General features: G+C 36.9%; 1 protein-coding gene across 1 annotated transcript; it reads right to left on the bottom strand.

Moving 5' to 3' along the window:
* Positions 1-18706: 18706 nt before the first annotated feature.
* Positions 18707-22750, bottom strand: LOC143590552 (uncharacterized). Its single transcript, XM_077071000.1, has 2 exons — positions 19710-22750; positions 18707-19096 (listed from the first exon to the last, which is right to left on the bottom strand). Exons 1-2 carry the CDS (start codon positions 22603-22605, stop codon positions 18759-18761), a joined length of 3234 nt encoding a protein of 1077 aa, XP_076927115.1. The 5' UTR covers positions 22606-22750; the 3' UTR covers positions 18707-18758.
* Between the last annotated feature and the right edge of the window lie 531 nt (positions 22751-23281).

Here is a 23281-nt window from a genome sequence, read left to right as displayed (position 1 = left end):
TGACATGGGAGGAATTCAAGGAAATTCTTACGCGAGAATTCTGCCCTCCCAACGAAGTTAAGCGCCTGGAGGAGGAATTTTGGAATCTTAAGCAATACAGCGGTGAAGCGCGCGAGTACGCGACGCGCTTCCACGAGCTAAGCTTACTGGTCCCTCACCTTGTTACCCCCTCCCGCCGAGCCATAGAGAAATTCCTTGGGGGTCTCCCCATGGAAATTCAAGATTCTGTATGGGCCAGAAACCCAGTAACCCTCCCTGACGCTATTGAGTTGGCCGCTGTGCTCAGCGACAACCATGTCAGAGCAGGAACCTTGTTCCTGCGGGGAACAGAAAAGACCAAACTCACCAAGACTGCCCCTGAACCAACAGAAACCAAACCTGAACCCTCAAACCGTAACAACCTCAAGCGCAGGCGCAAGGCCTATGCGCTTACCAACCCGCCCATTGTCCAGCAACCCATTTATCAACCTCCAGTTTACGCGCCTAACCCACTGTCAGCCTACCCAACTCCCCCTGTAGTTCACAACTATGCCCTAACCAATCCAGCACTCCCTGCCCCACCAACTAAGAAACCTTACACAGGAAACCATCCCTTCTGCCCAACCTGTAGATTTCACCACCCAACCCAAACCCCGTGTCGACTTTGTAACCGATGTGGCCGTACTAGTCACACTGCTGAGAACTGTAGAGTCCTTCCCGCCAATCCAATTGCGCCAACACCACCAGTCTACCCGCAGAACCCACAATCAATCTACCAAAACCCACGACCCAGATCGTGCTTTAACTGCGGTGATCCCAGTCATTTCCGGAACGCGTGCCCGAGACTACAAGTGCAAATCACACAAGCGAATCCGGTGAACCAGATTTCAAACCAAGTGACGCGTGGACGAGCTTTTAACATAACCGCGCACCAAGCGCAAGCGAATAATGACGTAGTTAATGGTACATTTTTGCTTAACGGATTTTATGCTTCTGTACTTTTTGATACTGGCGCCGATCGAAGTTTTATCTCTCGCGCCTTCGAGCAGAAGCTTGCGCGACCGCGCAACGATTTAAAAGAAAATTTTTCAGTTGAATTGGCTAATGGTGAAACTATTTTAATAAACTCAGTGATTAAAGATTGCACGCTTAACCTTAACGAAAACGATTTTCTGATTGACCTCATCCCCATGCCTCTTGGAAGCTTTGATGTTATCATTGGTATGGACTGGCTCTCGAAGAATCGCGCCGAAGTTATTTGCGCCAAGAAAATGATTCGCATACCTCGAGAAAATGGTGATCTTCATATTTACGGCGAGAAACCCTCCCGTGGTCTTAAACTTATGTCTTGCGCCGAAGCCCAAAGACTCATGCGGAAGAAGTATGTTGCATTCTTAGCCCATGTGGTCAAACCTGCTGAAGAGAAGAAGCTTCGCGATATCCCTGTTGTGCGTGATTTCCCTGAAGTTTTTCCTGATGATCTTCCTGGTATCCCTCCCGCTCGTGAAGTCGAGTTTCGTATTGATCTTGTCCCTGGTGCTTCCCCCGTGGCTAAATCTCCTTACCGTCTTGCGCCCGCTGAGATGCAAGAATTGGCAAGTCAACTTCAAGAGTTGACCGTTAAAGGATTCATTCGCCCTAGCTCTTCGCCCTGGGGTGCTCCGGTGTTGTTCGATAAAAAGAAAGATGGATCGTTTCGCATGTGTATTGATTACCGCGAGTTGAACAAACTCACCATTAAAAACCGGTATCCCTTACCGCGTATTGACGACCTCTTTGATCAACTCCAAGGTGCCTCTTGTTTCTCGAAGATTGATCTCCGCTCTGGCTATCACCAGTTGCGCATCCGCGATGAAGATGTTCCGAAGACTGCTTTTCGAACTCGTTATGGCCATTTTGAATTCTTGGTCATGTCCTTCGGTTTAACCAATGCACCCGCCGTTTTCATGGATCTAATGAATCGGGTGTGTAGGCCTTTCTTGGATAAATTCGTGATTGTGTTTATCGATGATGTTCTGGTGTATTCTAAGACCAAGGCCGAGCACGAGCAACATCTTCGGTTGGTGTTGCAAAAGCTTAGAGCTGAGCAACTCTATGCTAAGCTTTCCAAGTGTGAATCCTGGTCTGATGAAGTACAGTTTCTTGGCCATGTTGTGAACAAGATGGGTATTCATGTCGACCCATCCAAAATTGAAGCAATCAAGAACTGGATTACGCCATCCTCTCTTTCTGAGATCCGTTCCTTTCTGGGCTTAGCTGGTTACTACCGGCAATTTATTTCGAACTTCTCAAAGATCGCTTTGCCTTTAACAGCTCTAACGCACAAAGGTAAACCGTATATTTGGGGCTCGAAGCAAGAAGAAGCCTTTCTGACGCTCAAGCGTTTGTTGTGTGAAGCTCCTGTTCTTGCGCTACCTGAGGGTAATGATGATTTTGTCGTGTATTGCGATGCATCCAACCAAGGTCTCGGTTGTGTTCTTATGCAACGAGGCAAGGTTATCGCTTACGCATCAAGGCAACTTAAGGTTCATGAAAAGAATTATACAACTCACGATCTCGAACTTGGTGCAGTTGTTTTTGCCTTGAAGATCTGGAGACACTACCTTTATGGTACTAAGTGTATCCTCTACACTGACCATAAAAGCCTTCAGCATATCTTTGATCAAAAGGAACTTAACATGAGGCAACGCCGATGGAACGAACTCATCAGCGATTACGATTGTGAGATCCGGTATCATCCTGGTAAGGCTAATGTGGTAGCCGATGCGCTCAGCCGAAAACCCTGCCAGCTTAACTGTATCTTGCCGCGCACGCAGCTTCACTTTGCGCCGATTCAAAGCAACCTTGAATCGCGTATTCGTGACGCGCAGCGCGCATCCATCAGTAATGGTAGCCTTCGCGCCGAGTTAGCGTGTGGCGCGGAAGCACATTTTGTGCCTAATCTGAGTGGAATTCTCTGCTATCTCAATCGCATCTGGATTCCCTGTGATGAGAATCTTCGCGCTGATATCCTGAGTGAAGCGCACAAATCTCGGTATTCTATTCATCCTGGCACTGATAAGATGTACAAGGATTTGCGCATTACTTATTGGTGGCCCGGTATGAAGAAGGATATTGCTGTGTTCGTAGCTAGATGCCTGACTTGTTCTAAAGTAAAAGCTGAACACCAACGCCCATCTGGTTTGCTCGAACAACCAGAAATTCCTACGTGGAAATGGGAATGTGTAGCGATGGACTTTATTACCAAGTTACCTTTGACAGCAAGCAAACATGATAGCATTTGGGTAATAGTGGATCGTTTGACTAAGTCTGCTCACTTTCTGCCCATTCGTGAAAACTACCGTGTTGAGCAACTCGCGCAGCTTTATGTCAAGGAAATTGTCTGCCGCCATGGTACTCCTTTGAGCATCATATCCGATCGCGATGGCCGTTTTATATCTCGCTTTTGGAAATCTCTCCAATTTGCGCTAGGAACTCGCTTGGACATGAGTACGGCATATCATCCTCAGACTGACGGTCAGTCTGAGCGAACTATTCAGACTCTTGAGGATATGCTCCGATCTTGTGTTCTTGATTTTGGAGGTAATTGGGATTCACACCTGCCTTTGATCGAGTTCTCTTATAATAACAGCTATCATTCCAGTATTGGTATGGCCCCATTTGAAGCACTTTACGGTCGTAAGTGCCGCTCCCCGATTTGTTGGAGCGAAGTGGGTGAAACTCAAATCACAGGACCCGAACTTGTTCAAGAGACAACCGATAAAATCGCCAAGATCCGTGATCATCTGCTGACTGCCAGAAGCCGACAGAAGAGTTACGCAGATCGTAGGCGGAAGCCTCTCGAATTTCAAGTTGGTGATCTTGTTCTCCTCAAAGTGTCGCCCTGGAAAGGTGTTGTCCGCTTTGGGAAGAAAGGTAAGCTTGCTCCTCGATATGTTGGTCCATTCAAGATTCTCGCGCGTGTGGGAAAAGTTGCCTACAGACTTGACCTGCCGCCCGCGCTCAGTAATGTGCATCCAACGTTCCATATATCCAATCTCAAGAAGTGTTTAGCTGACGAGAACCTTCACATTCCACTTGATGAAGTTCAAGTTGATGAAACTATGCATTTCGTTGAGAAGCCTGTTGAGATTATGGATCGCGAGGTTAAGCAAACCAAGCGCAGTCGTATCCCTATCGTGAAAGTTCGCTGGGAGTCCAAGCGCGGAGCCGAGTTTACATGGGAAAGGGAAGATCAAATGAAGATCAAGTACCCGCACCTGTTCTCTGCGCAACCTACTTCGAGATAAATTTCGGGACGAAATTTCTTAAAGTAGGGGAGACTGTAACATCTGCCCCGATCCGACCCAGGTACCCGTTTCTCTGACCCGATCTCTTTCTTTTATGATTTAGTATTTATTTATACTTATACTTTATTTTTAATAATAATATATATATTTTCCTTCCCGCCTCTTTCTCTCTCTTTCTTTCCGCCGTCCCGTCCCTCTCCTTCTCTCTTTCCGCCTTCTTTTCCCTCTTGTCGCCGTCCCGCCCTTACGCCTTGTTTCCCTCTTTTTCTTCTAACTCTTTGCTTGTCCTTTGTTCCTTCCCGCCTAAGGTTGTCTGCGCAGCTCCACGCGCCAGACTCCCTTACAAGGAATCCTGCGTGAAGACCACCTGTACAGCGATTCGCGAGACGAACTCTTCTCGCAGCGCGCTAAGAATTGTAATTCTTCTCGCAGCGCGCTAAGAACGGTAGTTCTTCCCGCGACGCGCTAAGGATTTGTAGTTCTTCTCGCAGCGCGCTAAGAATCGTAGTTCATCCCTCGACGCGCGAAGAATTATAGTTCTTCCCGCGGCGCGCTAGGAATTTTAGTTCCTCCCGCGGCGCGCTAAGAAATGTGATTCTTCCCGCGACGCGTTAAGGTTGGTTCTGTCTGCCTTCGCGCTCGCGCACTTTTGCCTTCGCGCTCGAGCCTTCTCGCGCTAAACCCTTTGAGTTTTCTTCTGTTTAATCTAGCCGTTGCTTTTGTGTTGTCTTATCTTTTGAGCCGTTGACCTAATCTGCTTTATGTCTGAAAAGTTACTTTCGGCGCAGCATGCGCGCCAACCCCATTGGTTGGCAGATAAAGTGACTGACATTATCTTTGAAGATCTGCTTTTTCCATGCTTGACCAGTAACTTTATCTGTCCTCTCCCATGCCTTTTTTCTGAATCCTGTCAGCCTTTTTCTCTTTTTCCCTGCTACCATATCTTTTGATATCTTTACTTTTCAGAACTTTTTACTGTTGATATCTTTTCTTTTACTTTTGGAGATCTTTTCTAGGGTTTGTGTCCCCTAGGGTTTGCCTATATATAGTACTATTTTCTTAACACTTCACACACTACACTTATTCTCTTCCTCCCTTTTTGCTCTCTGCCGTTGTTCTTCAGCCGCCTCCCTCCTCTCTTGCCTCCGTCTTCCTCCCTGTTCTGCCCTGCTTTTCCGGTAATATATATATATATAATAATTTGCTTATCAATTATGCTAACTTATAATCAAGACTTAAAACCGATCGTTAAAACAATAATCTTTACTTATAGGTTAACTTGCTTGTTTGGTTCTTGCTTTATCTATCATCGCATCTTTATCAAGTGAGTAATCTCGTACCTAATCCCTTTTTGCTTTTAATGTTTTGGGATGTTCACGTGTTCATACAAACTTAGAGTCTTAAACTTGTTTATGAACTTTAGTCGCGCAGTATCCCATGTGTTGAGGATGTAGACTTGGCTGTTTATTTGTATGTGTGGATCATTAACCGTCTTGTCGGTCTATTCCGCAGTTCGCATGGTACCATTAGATGAACACGGGAGAACTATCGTTTATGATTTTCTCTTTTGTTACACTTGCACAGTTAGTCTTGTTTGTGAGCTCAATTGTGAGCACTGGCAGTCTTGTCTCTTAGAGTTGGTCCCGATCTGATTACACCCTTGTTGAAACCCAGACATACACATGTTGCGCGCAGATTTATTGTCATCTATGTATTGTATTAAACTTGATTTCTCACCAACACGCAAGTGTTTGACGTTTATTTTAACACATGTTCAGGTTTGCAGTAGCTGTTTTGGAGCTTGTGGACACGTAGGAAGTTTTCTTTACTTTTGACCTAGATTAAAATGTATCAAGACAAGTTATTGCTGTTCGGATATTATGATTTATAATATATTGATTTATGTTGATTTATATTATTTGTGTTTGCTTTGCGCGTGCGCGAATGAATGTATTTATTAAATATTGACACCCAATAGTGTCACGAGTAATGAAACAATATGTGGCGCCCCGATGTAAAATCCGCCTTTGGTCGGGGTGTTACACATACAAGCAAGAAATCAAGTGTTTGATTGAAGAACTAGGTGCTAGGAAGGTATAATTGATCATCCTTTACATCCTTGTTACTTGATTTTGATGTTTGTTGGGTTAATTGTAAACCCTAAGCTGCCGATTTCATGAATACATGTAATCAATATGATTGTTGTTGATTGAGTAATGATTTGATAAGTAGAATTGATCTTGTAACATGTTGATTGTTGTGTCTTTGATTTGAGTTCAAACAAAAACCCTAATCTTGTATGTAATGTGTAATTGATGTGCATGGATGGTGTTTATGGAGTCTAGAGGGTTATATGAATGCATGATAGTTCATAGATTGTTATTATGTTGAGTTTGGATGCAAACAGTTTCTGGACAGAATGTGTATATGATGTTTAAGTGACTGTAACGAAGTGTAAACGTGAAAATTGGTTGAGATTATTGGTACTAAAGTAAACTAGGTTGAGTCTAGTTTCTATAAAGTATAAATTTGTAATTTTTGGACAAGTAGAAGTTAACTTTTATGATTTTACAAAAACGTTGTGCAAAGCTGAGCTGTTAGACCTGCTGTTAGGTTGTTTTGTAAATGTTATATCTCATGAACTACGAGACCAATTGGGTTGGTTCCATTTCTGGAAGTTGACTTATTGAGTTAGGAACCTAACCCAAGTGGTCTTGCATTTATTGGATTTTTCGTTTAACGGAAATTGCAAATAACATTCTGTTGCGCATGAATTTGACTGTTATGAGTTTGCTGTAATGATTTGATGATTGTGAGAAAACTATGTGGAATAAAAATATAATAAAATATGTTCTGGAAACCTAAGACATATGTGCTTCTGTGATGATTTTTGGTAAATTAATTGAAATGCTATGATCGGTGAAATAGTACAATCTTTCTAGTAGGATTTCTGTCTCGGTGAAACTAGCTGCTGAGTTGTGTAAAAATGCATGAAACATGATACTTGCTATATAATTGTTATGTTTTGACCAAAATACCCTTGCGGGGAATAATTGCTAATTGATTGCCATGATTTGACCAAATTGCCCTCATGGGGAATAATGGCTAGTTAATTGTTATTTGTTGACCAAAATGCCCTTACGGGGAATAATTGATAGTGAGGTACTTTATGAATATATGACACGTATATGATTGCTTACACATGTAATGTGTCACAAATACGCTGGTTAAAGTCACACACGATTCACAAACGAAACACGAAACATGTTATGTGCATAGGTATTATGTGCCGGGTCTAGAGACTCGATAATATTCCGACACTTAGAAAAATCTCTTTATTGTTTTAGAACGCTAGAGAGAGTTTTTCGGTGACGCGCATCTTGGTGATTTAATTTGGGAAATTCTTCGCAAACAGTGAGTTTCACTTTCCCCTCTTTAAACTGTTTTCAAACGCTTTTCACTTGGGGAGATAACATACTCAACAACGCATTTAAGATTTTGTTATAAATTATATATCACTTGTAAAGGCTAAGTGGCAAACAAAACATTTGAAGTCCTACACGTCAAACCGGTTAATATTTTGAATAGCGAGTCACTGTTGAGTAGTACTACTGGGTTTGACAAACCCCACCCAACGCTAAACTCGACTGGAGGTCGAGCGGGTGTAATTTTGGCTAACACGTACCATGGTCTGGAGGACCTGGTGACAAGACACTTAATAAACGAGTCAGCTTCGGTGTCGAACACTTAGTAATACTTGTTGTATAGACTAGTTACCTATCGATATATAATTGACATAACACTATCTGTAACGCAAAACGCTGTAACGCTTTAACGCAAAACGCTGTAACGCAAAACGCTGTAACGCTGTAACGCTTTACGCAAACTCTAAACGATTTATTTTTATATAACTTGTGAACTCACCAACCTTGTGTTGACACTTTTAGTATGTTATTCTCAGGTAGCCGAGGCGGGCGCGCGGTTTAGGAACATGCATTGCTTGAAAAACTTTTAACTATGCAAACTTACTTTTAACTGTTATCATTGGTTTTAAATCGTCCTGCGTGACGTAACATTGTTTCTATGGTTTTACGCTTCCGCACTTATTTTCATTTAAACGTTTTTATGGTTTGATTATAAATGATGATTCCGATCCTGTTAGTTCACACCCTCTGACGGTAAAACTCCGTTAGTGGATTTTGAGGGTGTGACAGAACTCCTATATGTAACATGTTAATTTTTTTAATTGAAAAAAACTATAGCAATACCATACCCAAATTAAAGACAATAAAATGCTCGTTTTTATGGTGTAATTTTTGAAAAAATGTATTAACGTATGAAAAAGTTACGGCCGTTGAAAAATCGTTGGTGGGAAATTGGTTACAATTAAAATAAAAAAGAATACATAGGTAAAGATGAAGGTTCAAAGTTGTAATAATTTTTAAATTTACAAAAGTTTAGTAAAGATTAGGGGGCAATGTTGTAACTTTTTTCATGTATATTTTCTAATGGACAAGTTTGTCCATATCTTACATGCTATAGAAGGTGTACCTTAAGCTTTACAAGTTGTGAATTACTTAAAATGTAGGTGTCTTAATTTGTTCATGTTTCATGCATTATATATAGTATAGATATAGATAGATATAGATATAGAAGTATAGAAAAGGGTAAAAGTAAGAAAAATAAAAAAATAGAAACAAAATTCGACATATATCCATAAAACATCTTATTTTTTCTTTGTATTACGTTGTATATATTATTTCCTTTACATCAACTTTAACACTTTAATCACTACATGATTAATTTTAAATAAGTAATGAAATATATTTATGCGTTTATTCTTTTTGAAGGTTGCCTAGCGCAAGCTATATTTTACCATATTAGATTAGTTAATCAGGATATTGGTGTCATGAATTTCTGTTAATGATTTTTCATGATAACCAATTTTTTTTTTAATTTAGCCCATTCGTTATTGATTTTGTTAGATCCAAGAAAACTTTTTTAAATGTTAGATTGATATAAACTTAAACTCCAATTTTTATAAGTAATTACATATATACAGGGGCGCAACCTCACTAGGGCCAGAGGTGCCCCCTCTCCCCGTTTTTCCGCTTAGTAGTGTATATTATCCGATATTTTGCCGAAAATTTGTACACGTAGTGTAAATTTACCCGTTTTTGGCCGAAAATTTGAGCCCCCCCCCCCCGAGTTTATGATTTTCACAATACATTACCTGTTTTTGGCCGAAAATCGTGTTTATGATTTTCACAATACATTTTGAGTATGCCCCCCCACGACAAACCTGTTCAAGCTTCGCCACTGCATATATAAATAGCAATAATGTTAAAAGCTAAATAATTAAAATAAAAAGTGTAAAAAATAAAATTAAAAGGAAAGAGAATGAAACGGGCCAGCTAGTGATCAAATGATGAGAGCCAATTCAAAGCCTAAAAATCTCTGTGTAGCCACCAACTTTAGGAATTTTTTTTTATCTAAACCAATATCAATCATTGAAGCCAACAGGGATTTTCTGTTAATCTTCTGTTTGTGGGTTGTTTTTAGTCTTTTCTTTGTCTAGCTAAATAAGCGTGTGAAAACTAACAACTAGAAAAAAAATCATAAATAAGTTTTATTTTTTAAATAGTAAATTAGTGTGCTAAAACAAACAAAAATGAACCTAAGTCAATACAGAACCTAGTGTGTTTCTCTTTACTCAAGCAAACCATAAAGTTGTATATAACAACGAAGTAATATTTTCTTCTTTTAGATGTCGAATTTGCAACAATCTCCGACACACATTAATGCATTGAATCCAAGCCTATGAAATCCCATACACTCGAGAGCGAAAGACCTCTTCAAATAGGTTTCACGAAAGTGCACTACATAAGAACATTGAACATATATCAAGTTCAACTGTAGAGAATAAAAAAGAGACATTAATTATCTGATTGAGGTTTAATACCTCTACACAACATGTTTGTACCGACAATGATTATGTTTTGGATTAATATCCAAATGAAGCATGTCAGTTTAATGATAATCCATTTCATCTAAACAAACTAAAAAAAATCGTCCCATACAACGCTTTTAACATGCATCTCCTATAAACAACTTCAAAGATATATTTATATGTAGAAGTTAAAAAAAATCAAACATTTTATAACTTTTAAGACGCTTTATTTAATATAAATTTTTGTTTCTCTGTTTGACTCATTATAAAGAAAATAATAACAAAAACTTGACTCATTGATGTATGTTGCCAGTTGCCACATCTACGTTATGGAGACCATGAAGTTGTCAATGTTTCAACATTTTGTTTTCATGCTTTGAATATGTTATTTTGAAGTCCTCTTGTTTTCTTTTGGTGTGGGTAAAGACATAACATACATATGGATGCACACATAACCATGTTCACAGAAAACAAAATTAATGGAATTGTTGAATTCTTAATGCTCCTCAACCTTGTTTCAAAAGACACTAACAGATGCTCACGATTCATGTAACTATGTAAAACAAAGTCATTTTGCTACAATAATTTAGTTTTGTTTCTCTTTATAACAATTATCGTCGTTATAGTTCATTTTTTAAACACGTTCACTTTTTATATATTCTATTTTAACCGGAGAGTGTCAATATATCAATTAAGTTATTTATTTACTCCAAATCTTTCTAGAATTTGGTATACATTATTGATATTAAATTTTTGTCTTTTAATTCTTGGAAGCGACATGCATCCAATTTAAGTAGCTTCCCTGTTTTGTTTTATATTTTGTAATAACCAAACAATCATTGTAGCCTTGTAGGAAAGGGCAAATGTACGTATAGTATGACAATTATCTTTACATTGATTATTATAAGTTTATAACACGTAGTTAAATTTGGATGCCACGTAGTATTTAAACACTTTACGCCAGTAAATAAATAATGATACTTGTCATTAGTGGTTTAATGATTTGTATTTATAATGATACTCCCCTCCGTCCCGATCAAAGTGTCTTAGTTTGAAAAACACAAAGTTTAAGTTAGATTAAATTATTCTTTATTTTGCATACCAAATGACCATAATGCACTTGAAATTGGGTCCATAAATATTGTTTATTAATGTTAGTTATGTGTGTATAACAGTAAACATGAAAATTAGCTAATAAATTTTGAAAGTGAACATCTGTAATGAAACAATTAAAAAAGAAATACGGACACTTATGGGACGAAGAGAGTAATATTTTACTTCTCAACAAAATTTCAAATACATATTGCAATACTAGACGGGTGCCCGCGCGATGCAGCGGGTGTTTGAACATGCTAATCACGTAAAAATATAAGTGTTTATGGTTCGGTTAAAACTTTGAAATCGTTTAAATCGGTCATTGGTTTATATCGGCAACCGGCCATATGAAAACAGAAAAGACTGTAAATTAACCTAATTGCAATATGATTCCTTTTGCAATATTTGTTGTTATTATTTCACGTCTTAGATCTTCCATTAATATTTACCATTTATATGTGGCTAAAATTATCATTTTTTTATTTATGATCATCTCAAGTATCATATTATGTTGGTTTTTAGTTAAAATTGATGGTATAGTTAAATTATTAATTATTTTAAACTAAATTTATTATTAAAGTTTGAACTGTGAAACCAAACTGGAACCAGACCGTTAGTTATGATTCGGTTTCAACTTTCAATGGTTGAGTTTGGTTTTGGACGACAAAAAATCAGTATTAACAGTTAGACTCATAAGTTTAACTTAAAAACCATCAAAACCGACACTGAACACCCCTACGTAACATATTAATTTATTTAAAATGAAAAAAAATTACAACAATATCATATCCAAATAAAAGAGAATAAAATGCTCGTTTTTATTGTGCAATTTGTTTATAAAAATATTAACGTATGAAAAGGCTATAGTCGTTTAAAAATCATGGGTGGAAAGTTAGTTTACAAGTTAAATTAAAAACGTAATATGGTTAAAGATGATGGACCAAACTTGTAAGTTGAATGAATTGTGTTTAAAAGACATGTTTACCCTTACTAACACATGTACCTTATACTTTAAGTGTTGTAAATTACTTAAAAATGAGTGTCTTAATTTGCCCTTGTTTAATGTATTATATATAGTATAGATGTTTGCATACTATCAAATATAGTGTGATATAATAGTATTGTTTTGGAGAAAATCAAGTAATTAGCTTTTCTAGTCTAACTGTACAACCTTATAAGATTTAAAATTCAAGTTTTTTTGGTTTAAAAGGAAATTTGCATAAGAAGGGTAGGAACCAAGAACGACAACACATGTAATTATGTAAATATGCGGGTTTAATAGGCGAGAGGTATTTACATCCATTTAGCTTTATGACACACATAAGAACATTGTCTATAGTCTAAATCAGTGGGTTTAATGGGGAATATGGTATAATCACACCTATTTATTGTGGAATGAAAACATGTTTTAAACCCGGGCATATATCCACACCGTAAAAGTTGCCATCATGCTAATCTAAATAGTTAAATATTTTTTTTATCAAAAACCGAAATTGCTTCTTATATTATTAAACTTATATAAAACAGTCATTTTATCATTAAAAATGGACATCTTTACCTTAAACACTAAAATTTATAAAGCTTAAGTCATCATTGATGAAGTTTAATTTTTAATCGATTATTTAAATAAATAGTAATGACACCTATTTGAATATAAATAAATAAAATGGTATCAAGTTTGACAACTATATTAAGGATAGATAGATACATCGTACACAAATATTTTTTAAAATATGAACCTGGTCCAAATTTCATATATGTATTTCACCGAAATAAACTTAACCAATATTTTAAATACATGTATGCACGTTTACAAGTAGTTGAGGAACAAATTTAATTGTTGCAAAATTATACGACTATACCATGTGTATTGTGTAATGCACCCGTCACTAATATTATGTGCTTATAATACATATCAATGTTTCATCACTCACCTAAAGAACTTTACATACATCAATACGTAGGTTTTCATATCATCACAACTTTTTATTTTTTAATAAATATATGCAAATTCTTAAATATTAAACAAGTAAACATAATTTAAAGTTTAATGTTATAAATTAATAATTTTATTCAATAAATGCTTAATAAGTTTTATATTAAAAGTTATTTTTGTAAAGTTTAAAATTCTTAAAGTGTATAAATATAAATAAACCGATGAAAGTTCACTATAAAGGTTTAAAATGCATGGTACATACATGCATACATGCATACATACATACATATTGAGTCTGAAACTTGTTGATTTGATCACCTCATAGTCATTCCGCACCGAGTTGAATTCTTAGAAACATGAAATGAACGTAATTTTAAGACACCGATATTAAGAACATTGATTTTGGTTCACTTTTCATTATTTTCTAGTTGAACAATAGAATATGACAAAAACATGTAGAATAACGGGCGGACGGCGAACCTATGTTAAGGGTAAGGGGGCGGCCGCCCACCTTAATTTTTTTTTAGTGTTATTTTATGTGAAAATCCCGATCGCCCCCCTTAAAATTAGAGTTAAGTTCCGATGTCGCCACCCAAGAAAATAATTCCTGGGGTCCGCCTCTGAGTAGAATTAACAATTAGTTAAGAAACATTTTATGTTATATAGACAAGTCATTCTTAGTACAGACAATATAACTCATATTCAATAAATAAAGGGATGCTATATCATGTTAGTATGAGTAATCTCCAAAATCGTATGGTTCCCTTCATTTTCACTTATGTCTAATAAAATGCACACATAGGGCAATCTACTGTAATATATAGTATTCTTCAAACAACGTAGGAAGGAGACTGGTTGTGATTTGTGTATATGCATGGATTTTACATGAAGGGGTGCTTATGTCAATTAAACCATACATGGTTTTGCAACGAATATGTGAATTGGAAGTGTACAATTGTGAATTGTAATGTGGTATACACACCGTTGTAATCATTGTTTAGTACTTACGTTACATACAAAATTGAATAATACATGAAGTTAAATGCGTCGTTGTAATCATTAACAGAAAATTTGTGTGCATCGTTTAATGTGATATATGGTGCTATTAGAGGTTTAGTCATCGATGTGACAATCCTTTTAAAACAACCTATAGGATCATATATCATTGCAAGAGGAGGGGCAACTCCCGGTTCAATCACCTAGGTAGCCCCTAAATTTTTTAAACCTTTTTTACATCTATCATTATTTAATAAAATGTAATTTTTAATGTTTAAACCCAATTTATAAAAACCTACTTTTATTTTAAAAAAATAAAAAATTGCACAAACCCAATCATAACTCAGTAAGTTGTTTAATATCAATAAAAAAACCTCATTTTTACTTATAACCCAAATTTTTTCTCGCATTCGGCCCAAAATTTTTTAGCGAATCTCAGGAATGACCGTGTTAATCATGTTACATACATGTCATGCTTGTGTAGATAGATCCAATAACTGAATCAAAACAAGGATATATGGAATATATCTAACTATCTATATAATTGTCTATCATAAAATCCTACGTGTTGCTCTCACGTCGCTTCCCACCTTGTTTAGAGCCACCAAATTGCTTGAATTCTAAATAAAGAGCTCTCATTAATTTAACCCGGTTTGACCCGTTTAACTCTCACACGGGTCATAACATCTCAAATAGAATAGCCAACGGGTACCATACCTACGAACCCTTCTTCGTTCACTCCAACGTTGCCCATCTCTTTTCACAACTCCACCGTCCCCACCACTCTTCTTTAATCTCCCTGGTGTCCCGGAAGTATCATCCTCATGTTCGTCATATTGTAAACTCCCCTTTCTACATGTTTATTAACAATAATTGAAGATACAATTATATATAGTTCAATGAGTTTACAAAATCACTGATTGAGTTCAACTTTATGTTATTTTTGTGGACGTTTATGTATTTGTTCATATAGTTTGATTTGCAAAGCTCTTATGTAATTAGCTTTTGAAGTTATACTCAGCTCATTGAGTTTATAACATAGTTTATTGAGTTCATCCGTGTTATTCATGTAGATTAGTTAGGATTGATATCCACTGAGTTGCTCAAGCTGTTAATTATTGCTAAACTATTTGCACCGTGATGCTTTCAAAATCACTATTATAGTCTGGTACCATACCTGGATAGTGGATACCATTGTTTTGTCTGGATTCTAAAATCCCTACCACATCGTCATAAAGGATGCTTACGTCGACTCTGAGGTTTGTGTTTCCGTTCCTCTTGTGTTGATTTGATAATTTTGAATCGTTTCCTAGATTATGTCAATTCCCTAAGTTGTGATGTTTATGTTAAATCTTTTAAAACCATTTGGAATTAACGGGTTTAGGATCGTTCCTATCTAGGAGTTCAATTCATGTTGTAATCGAGTATTGGCATTAGATTATGACTCTCAATTTTTTTTGCTTTACACTGTTTCTGACTCGTCTTTGTTGAAATTAGATTATGATTCTCAGTTTTTTTCTTCATTGATGATGTTTGCACTGTTTCTGATTCGTTTTCTTTGTCAAATTGCAGCCCTACTCACAATCGGCCTAAACAGGTCAATTTCTTCTATACTTCAGAATGACTATTTTGAGCCCGTGGTTAGTTTTCGATCACTTTATTCATGATACGACGACATATAACTTACCTTTCTTGTAGCCCAAAATTCAGTTTATGACAACAGACATCCAACCACAAATTTCTTATGTAGCTTTTGAAGCTCATTACAAAAACAATTAATTATACACATGCTAAAGATAAAGTTTAGCAATTCATGAGAAACAATTAAGTCTCTGGTATGAACATATGTCAGTGCACAAAAAATTTAACTTTAATTATAACACAAATCATAACCGGTTAATTATTACTACTTATCTTTCAAATGATATGCAAAACTGATGGTTCTTTGTTGAGGACTGAATATTGCACTTTTTTTTCTCAATTTATAATAAACAATGACTGGTTTCATTTTTTAGCGTCAATTACGTTTCTCTATTTTAAAACCGATACTTATTGTTTTTATATGCATTAATAAGCCAGGCCTTCTTATGGTGTTTTGGGATTGTTTATCTAATTACTTGTGAGCTGCTTATTTTAAAAAACCAATATGCAGATATCCAACCTCAAATTTAAAGTGGAAATTAATTCAAAATAAAAAAAGGATAGAGTACTTGTTATTAGATCTGTTTGTATATAACTAAATAAAAACTGATAATCCTTTTATATATAACACAAACCGAGCTACATCTAAAACTACAAGTTACACAAAAAAATGTCTAATTACTAGAGATGTGAGAGAGAAATTTAGAATCACAATAGAAGCAACTTTTTAAAGTTCCATACATGATTTTAGTAAATGATTAATGTTATAATGTGATTATCAAATTTTTTGTTGTCTAGCAAAATCTAAAAGGATGCCTCACACCAGAAGATTTGGGCATTTTGCATAAAACGTCTCACGAACTTAATGGTAAAATGGTGGAAGTTAAACGGGTCGTGCCTAAAGAGTCATCCCCCGGGACTAATCGATAAAATAATGGATTGAGTAGAGTTGGTGGGTATAGACTATAGTCCTGTTAGTGTGGATAACCGGGCTGGACATTCTCAGGTGACCCAACTGTCTATTATAAATCGGCCTAACTTTGCACCTCTATAATATTTGCTCCACTTTGGTGTTGCATATTTTTGTTCCTTTTTTTTAATATATTTATGGTCTTTTTACTTGAATTTTGATGTGTTTGACCCATATGTTCGATGCTGGAATTTCTTTAAAACTGAAACATGTAACCTTACTTTGATTTTAATATATCGACCTATTTTAAATTTGGTTTGCTTGGGAACTGTTTTAAGTGTTTTAACCGAAAAAAACAAATTAAATGGTTCGGTTTTCTACAAATTATGCTGATTATTGTTCGATTTCAGTTACTTTTTAACAATAAAATCTAGACATCTCATGAGGCCATGAAGAGAGCAAAATGCTGATCACAAAGGTTTAATATATTCTAAATAATAGAAATTAAAAAAAAAACCGCGTAATACGCGGGCTACAAACTAGTATATATATATATATATACGTGTGTGTATGTGTAAAAAAACACGAGACACATATGGGAAAAATAAAGTTGATAGGTTTTAGATAGGGAGGAAAATCCACTCACAATTAAGGATTCCACTAAGATTGGGACCATATGCCTAAAATGTAGTCCAAAACTTTTCAGTCATGACTAGAGCATTTTTAAGTTGTAATATTGAGTTAAATTTTTCTTTCAGGTTCATGCATTGATTTTATTTGGATGGCAACACCAATTATATCTTTATTAACAACTCAATATCGTAACGGATTTACTTTCTATTTTCTTATACCATGAACACCGGTTTTTAATGTCTGTAGATTGCTAGAGATATACTTTAATATGAGGTTAAAAGTGCCTTTATTTTCATTAGTCGTATTTGTGAGGTTGTTATTCAATTTGATTGTATGAATATGTAACATCCACACTGGATTCTCAATTTGCAAATGTGAAACATTTTGCATGCTGGTAAATTAAAGCTCACTTTCAGGTGCTATTAGAGGTTGGGTTGGGTCGAACAGGTCATGGGTTGAAATGAGTCATGGGTCAAAACGGGTTTGGGTCAGAATGGGTTAGGATCAGAACGAGTCAATTAAAAAATGAGTTGTTTTGGTTTGGGTCGGAACGGGTTTCGGGTTTTTTTTTGGAACGAGGATAATGGTGGAAACATATTAGTTTTGTTTAGATTTTTTGTTTTTTATTTATAATTTGAGTTATGATTTTTATTATTATTTTTTTTGAATTTTTTAGGTTTTTTCTAATAAGAGAAAAAAGTCAAAAACCCCTCAAAAAAATATTTAAAAATAATAATAATAATAATAATAATAATAATAATAATAATAAAAAATCATAACTCAAAAACAAAAAAAGTAAACAAACTAAAATGTTTCCTCCGTTGTCCTCGTTCCATAAAAAAATAAAAATAAAGACTCGCCGAGGAATGAAACCTAAACCGGAAAAATCGAGGAAAATATAACAAAAGGCCAAAATCGAACCAAATCAATCGAAATCGAAAAAATCAATCAGAAAGAAACTTATAAAGTTGAAACCGAACAATGACGAAACTGAGAAAACGGACAAAAACGAGTTTGGAATAATCTATTTACATGGATGAAGGAACAAAGTCTGTTGTATAAAGCACTCTGCTTTCAATAACAAAACAATATTTGCTGTTAGATTTGTGTTTTTAGATGGTATTATGTGTACTTAACCACTTATTTTTTATTAGTATGGTATGATTGGATGCCAAAAAATGGTGTGACTTTGAAGTATTAAGTAGAAGATGGTGTCTTGAATACCAATTTCAGTTGATGTATTTTGTTTTGGTCAGAAGGCTCTTTTTTGAAAATTCTATATAAACAACTTGTATATGTAAATGCAAAACAACATGATCCAAGTACACACTACTTAAGGTTGCTCCTGATTTCCGCATACACATCTTCCAACTCTTTAACGATGTCTCTCATTGATGGTCTTCTGCTTGGTTCGGTTTGTGTACACCTCAAAGCAAGCTGAAGCATTTCCGTCACTTGTTCCTTTACGTCGTAAAGCCCTCCTGCATCATCCACAACCTCCTCTAGCTGTTTAGTTTCATGCCAAACGGACCGCACCCACCTCACAATGTCCACTCCATCTTCAAATGAAGGATCGACTGCCCTCTTCCTGGTTATCAGTTCTAGTAACACAACCCCGTAACTGTACACGTCAGACTCCTTGCTTTTGGTTGAACTAAATGCGTTTTCTGTCCAAATATTAATATTATCATTATCAATAAATCAATCATTAAAACTGTAGGAGTGGCAAATGTGATCCATTGGGTTGAATGAGTTGTATTAAAATGTATATAATGGGTCAGAATAAAAAAAGAAAATGACTGAAACGGGTCAAAACGGGTTGAAATTTCTCAAGTTTTTTTTTTTAATTTTTTATGGAACGAGAAAAACGGAGGAAACATTTAGTATATTTACTTTTTTAGTTTTTGATTTATATTTCGAGTTATGATTTTTTAACTTTTTTTTTGAATTTTTTAACGAGGGGTTTTTAAAATCTCAACCCATTTTGACCCATTTCAAAAACTTCATTAAAAAATTCATAAAAAATAATTAAAAAATCATAACTCGAAATATAAATAAAAAACTAACAAATTAAAAATATTAAAAAGTTTCCTCCGTTTTCTCGTTCCATAAAAAAAATAAAAACTTGAGAATTGTCAACCTGTTTTGACCCGTTTCAATCATTTTCCTTTTTTAGTTTGATCAATTCTGACCCATTACATACATTTGAATACAACTCATTCAACCCAATGGGTCACATTTGTCACCTCTTAGTAAAAGCAAGCTAACTAGTTACTTTACCTGGGGCAATGTAGCCAATGGTGCCCCTCAATGTGCCACTCATGAGCGCGACGGATGATTGATCTAGAAGCTTTGCAATGCCGAAATCTGAGATGTGAGGTTCCAACTCAGCATCCAAAAGAATATTCATGGGCTTAATATCTCTATGAACTATAGGCGGATCACAGTCAAAATGCAGATATGCTAAACCATGGGCGGTTCCAAGAGCTATGTTACAACGAATGCTCCAGTCTAAAAACGGAGGCGGATGCCCCTCATGCAGAATATCATGAAGACTACCATTATGCATATACTTGTATAATATCAAACCGTAATCGTTTTTCATCCAAAAATCCTCCAATTTCACAAGATTTCTATGTCTCACCTTCCCAATCGTCTCAATCTCCCGAACCATGCTCGTGCTTCCTTCTTTACTGCTTCCAAACATTACTTTCTTTACAGCATACACCCCCTCAGGACCCAGTGACGCCTTGTACACGGTCCCGTGGGCCCCTCTACCAATAATGTAGCTATCGTGTAGATCGTCTGTGGCTTCCATTACTTGGTGAAACAGATAACTATCCCCTTTATCGTCCTTAACACTATACATTTCCTCGATGCCATGTTTTTCTCTTTTCCGGGATTGGCACAACAAACCGAGCCCAATAACAACTGAAAACAAAAATGCTGATGTCCCAAGAGCCACCATTGCGGTTTGGAACTTCGTAAGACCTTTTTGTCTGTTTGACTCGGTGGTACAACGCCTCAGCTTTCTGCTGGCTGCATCACAGTTATTCAGTCCACACTCGACACAAAGACCTGGATTTCCCATGAATGAATAAACGGACGAGTTCAGAATCCTTACCAGATTCTCTGGTATCGGGCCCGTGAAGAGATTGTATGAGACGTTGACGTCGGTTAACGAACGAAGCTCTGAAAGTGGTGCTAATGTGTCAGTTAGATAGTTATACGAAACGTCGAACTTCTCTAACATCACCAGCTTATTAAAACCTTTGGGGATACCACCTGTCAAACCATTGTTGCTTATATTTAAAGTGACAAGTGTCTTTAGCTCTGCTATCGACACAGGTACACGTCCGCCTAACGGGTTTCCACCAAGTTGAAGATCCGTCAGCGCTTTGAATTCATATACGAAAGACGGAATGCCACCCGTAAACTGATTTTCACTCAAGTCAAGAGTCAATAACCCGGACATGGCCCGTAAAGTAGTTGGGATGGAACCATTAAACGAGTTACGACTTACATCAAAATTCAACAACTTTGTGCACGTGGCTAGCTGAGGTGGCAAAGGACCTTGTAGCTCATTGTCTGAGAGATCTAGAGCCTGAAGCTGCATAAGGTTTCCTATTTCCCGCGGTAAAACACCCGACAACTTATTCATTGACAGATTAATTACTGTTACATTACTAAGCTTACCAATACTACTAGGAATTTGTCCGGTGAACCCGTTGCCCTCTAGATCAAGGTATGACAAGTTTGGATTATTAACAAAGTCCGGAAGCGCCCCAGTGAGATTACTGTTATTTATAATGACCCTTTTAAGACTCGAACAATTTCCATACTCCGAAGGAATACCCCCTTCTAAAAAATTAAATGCTAAAACCAGCTTCTCGAGTCGGTTGCCATCGCAGAGATTTTTCGGGATTGGTCCAGTAAATGAATTGTTATAAAAATCCAGTATAACAAGACTACCATTGGCTCCTAAGCTTTGGGGTATGACACCTGAAAACTGATTATCAAACAGAGTAAACTCTTGTAAACGTGTAAGCCGAGTCGCCTCAACGGGCAGTTCACCGAAAAGACGGTTGTCGTAAATACAAAGCTTTTCCAACGTTTTCATTTTCCAAATACTCATAGGAACCTCGCCGGTGAAGCGGTTGGAAAACAATAACAGGGCTGTCAAGTTAAGCCTACCGAGCTCACTCGGAAGAGTACCCTCGAGTTCGTTTTGGTCTAGCTGGAGATCCCTCAAGGCAGTGAGGTTAGCTAGCTCAACGGGTATCTTTCCAGACAATTGGTTTATCGAAAAGTAAAGTAAATTTAAATGAGTGAGTCGACCAAAAGACGAGGGTATGGAACCGGTTAACCCGCAGCCCACAATTGCCACCTGCTGGAGGTTAGTGCAGTTTGCTAGTTCAGGTGGAATCCCACCAACAAACTGGTTATTAGACAAATCCAAATACACTAAATTGTTACAACTATTACCAAGAGGAATTGTTACACCTCGAAAGCCAGCGTTATTAGCGTCTAAATAAGCGAGTTTGTTTAAGCGGTGAGGTAAAGTGCCAGAAAAGTGATTGTTATCTATGCATAGTTTGTGTAGGCTCGTGGCGTTTCGAAAGTCGGATGGGATGAAGCCGGCGAGGCGGTTAGAGCTGACGCGAAGAGTGTGTAAAGTTGGATTATTAAACATGGATTCGGGTAAAGAACCGTTGAGTGAGTTGTTAAAAAGACTAACGTATGTTAAACTGGTACCAGTACCCAGTGTGTGGGGTATGTTACCCGAAAGGAGGTTAAGAGAGAGGTCGAGGTACTGAAGGCGAGTGCAGTTGGATATCTGTGGAGGGATGGTGCCAGAAATACGGTTAGAGCTTAAGTTCAACAACTTTAGATGGGTTAACTGGGATATCTCTCGTCCCAGTTCACCCACAATATTAGAGTTTGAAAGGTTTAAAGAGACCACGAGGTTAAGTTTAGGGTCGCAGACGACGCCTAACCATAGACAAGGGTCCGGGTGAGACACGTTCCACGTCTGGGGTATGGAAACCCAGTGGCGTGCGAGAGAGAGTAATGTTTGACCGTCCGAGTTCAAGCTAGAGCCTGAGTAGAAACAAGTTGCAATAGTTACTATTGATAATAAGTAGTAGTAGACTAAGTCAAACTTTAGCCTCCTCATTAATAGATAGATAGATGAAGTATGGATGGAAGGTGTAATTTTAAAAACTGAAAAGCTATGATGAGTATTTAATGGAGTAGAATAAAAGAAGATTTGGTTTGGTTTGGTTATTTTGGTATGTAGCAAATGAGAGTGGTGGTGATGGTGATGGTGATGGTGATGATGATGGTGTTTGTTGTCAAGTCAATTATCATCATGATTATAGACAACATCATTTTGCTTTTGAGGTGGGCTATCAATGATAATAATATTAACTTTAACTAATGTGTGTATAATAATATATGAAAACAAGAGTGGTTGAGTTTTTTGGTGTTATTTTATTTGTTTTTGTAGGGAGAGCATATGTTATTTAGTAACAAGTTGCAATACTTTAGCCTTGTTTGCGGTGCGCACATATGATGTATATATGTGAACCCTCGGGCGGGCAAAAGTGAAATTGCACTAATTTTGACGTTATTTTACTAATCTCGTGAAAATAACGTTAAAAGTGACGGACGGTTAATCAGGCATCATGTAGTGGCGTTGATAGCTGAAAGATAAGGGTACATGCACCGATCAGCCGATGTCCTGATGATTGAGTGCTATGTGCCTTATGTCTAAGGCTTGATGCAAAACTACTATCGAGCCGGGGGTCTCACCGGAAGCAGCCTCTCTATCCCTATGGGGTAGAGGTAAG

This window comes from Bidens hawaiensis, unplaced genomic scaffold (assembly GCF_021521415.1).
Source record: "Bidens hawaiensis isolate Kalapana, Puna unplaced genomic scaffold, B.hawaiensis_p1.1 tig00038657_1, whole genome shotgun sequence".
Classification (NCBI taxonomy): domain Eukaryota; kingdom Viridiplantae; phylum Streptophyta; class Magnoliopsida; order Asterales; family Asteraceae; genus Bidens; species Bidens hawaiensis.
The sequence above is the reverse complement of the archived record's forward strand: the minus strand, read 5'-3'. Positions and strand labels throughout refer to the sequence as shown.

Coding starts and splice junctions, on each gene's coding strand:
- LOC143590552 (XM_077071000.1), bottom strand. CDS start 22,605: ATGAGGAGGCTAAAGTTTGACTTAGTCTACTACTACTTATTATCAATA. Junction 19,097..19,709: donor CATTGGCTACATTGCCCCAG/GTAAAGTAACTA, acceptor ATATTTGGACAG/AAAACGCATTTAGTTCAACC.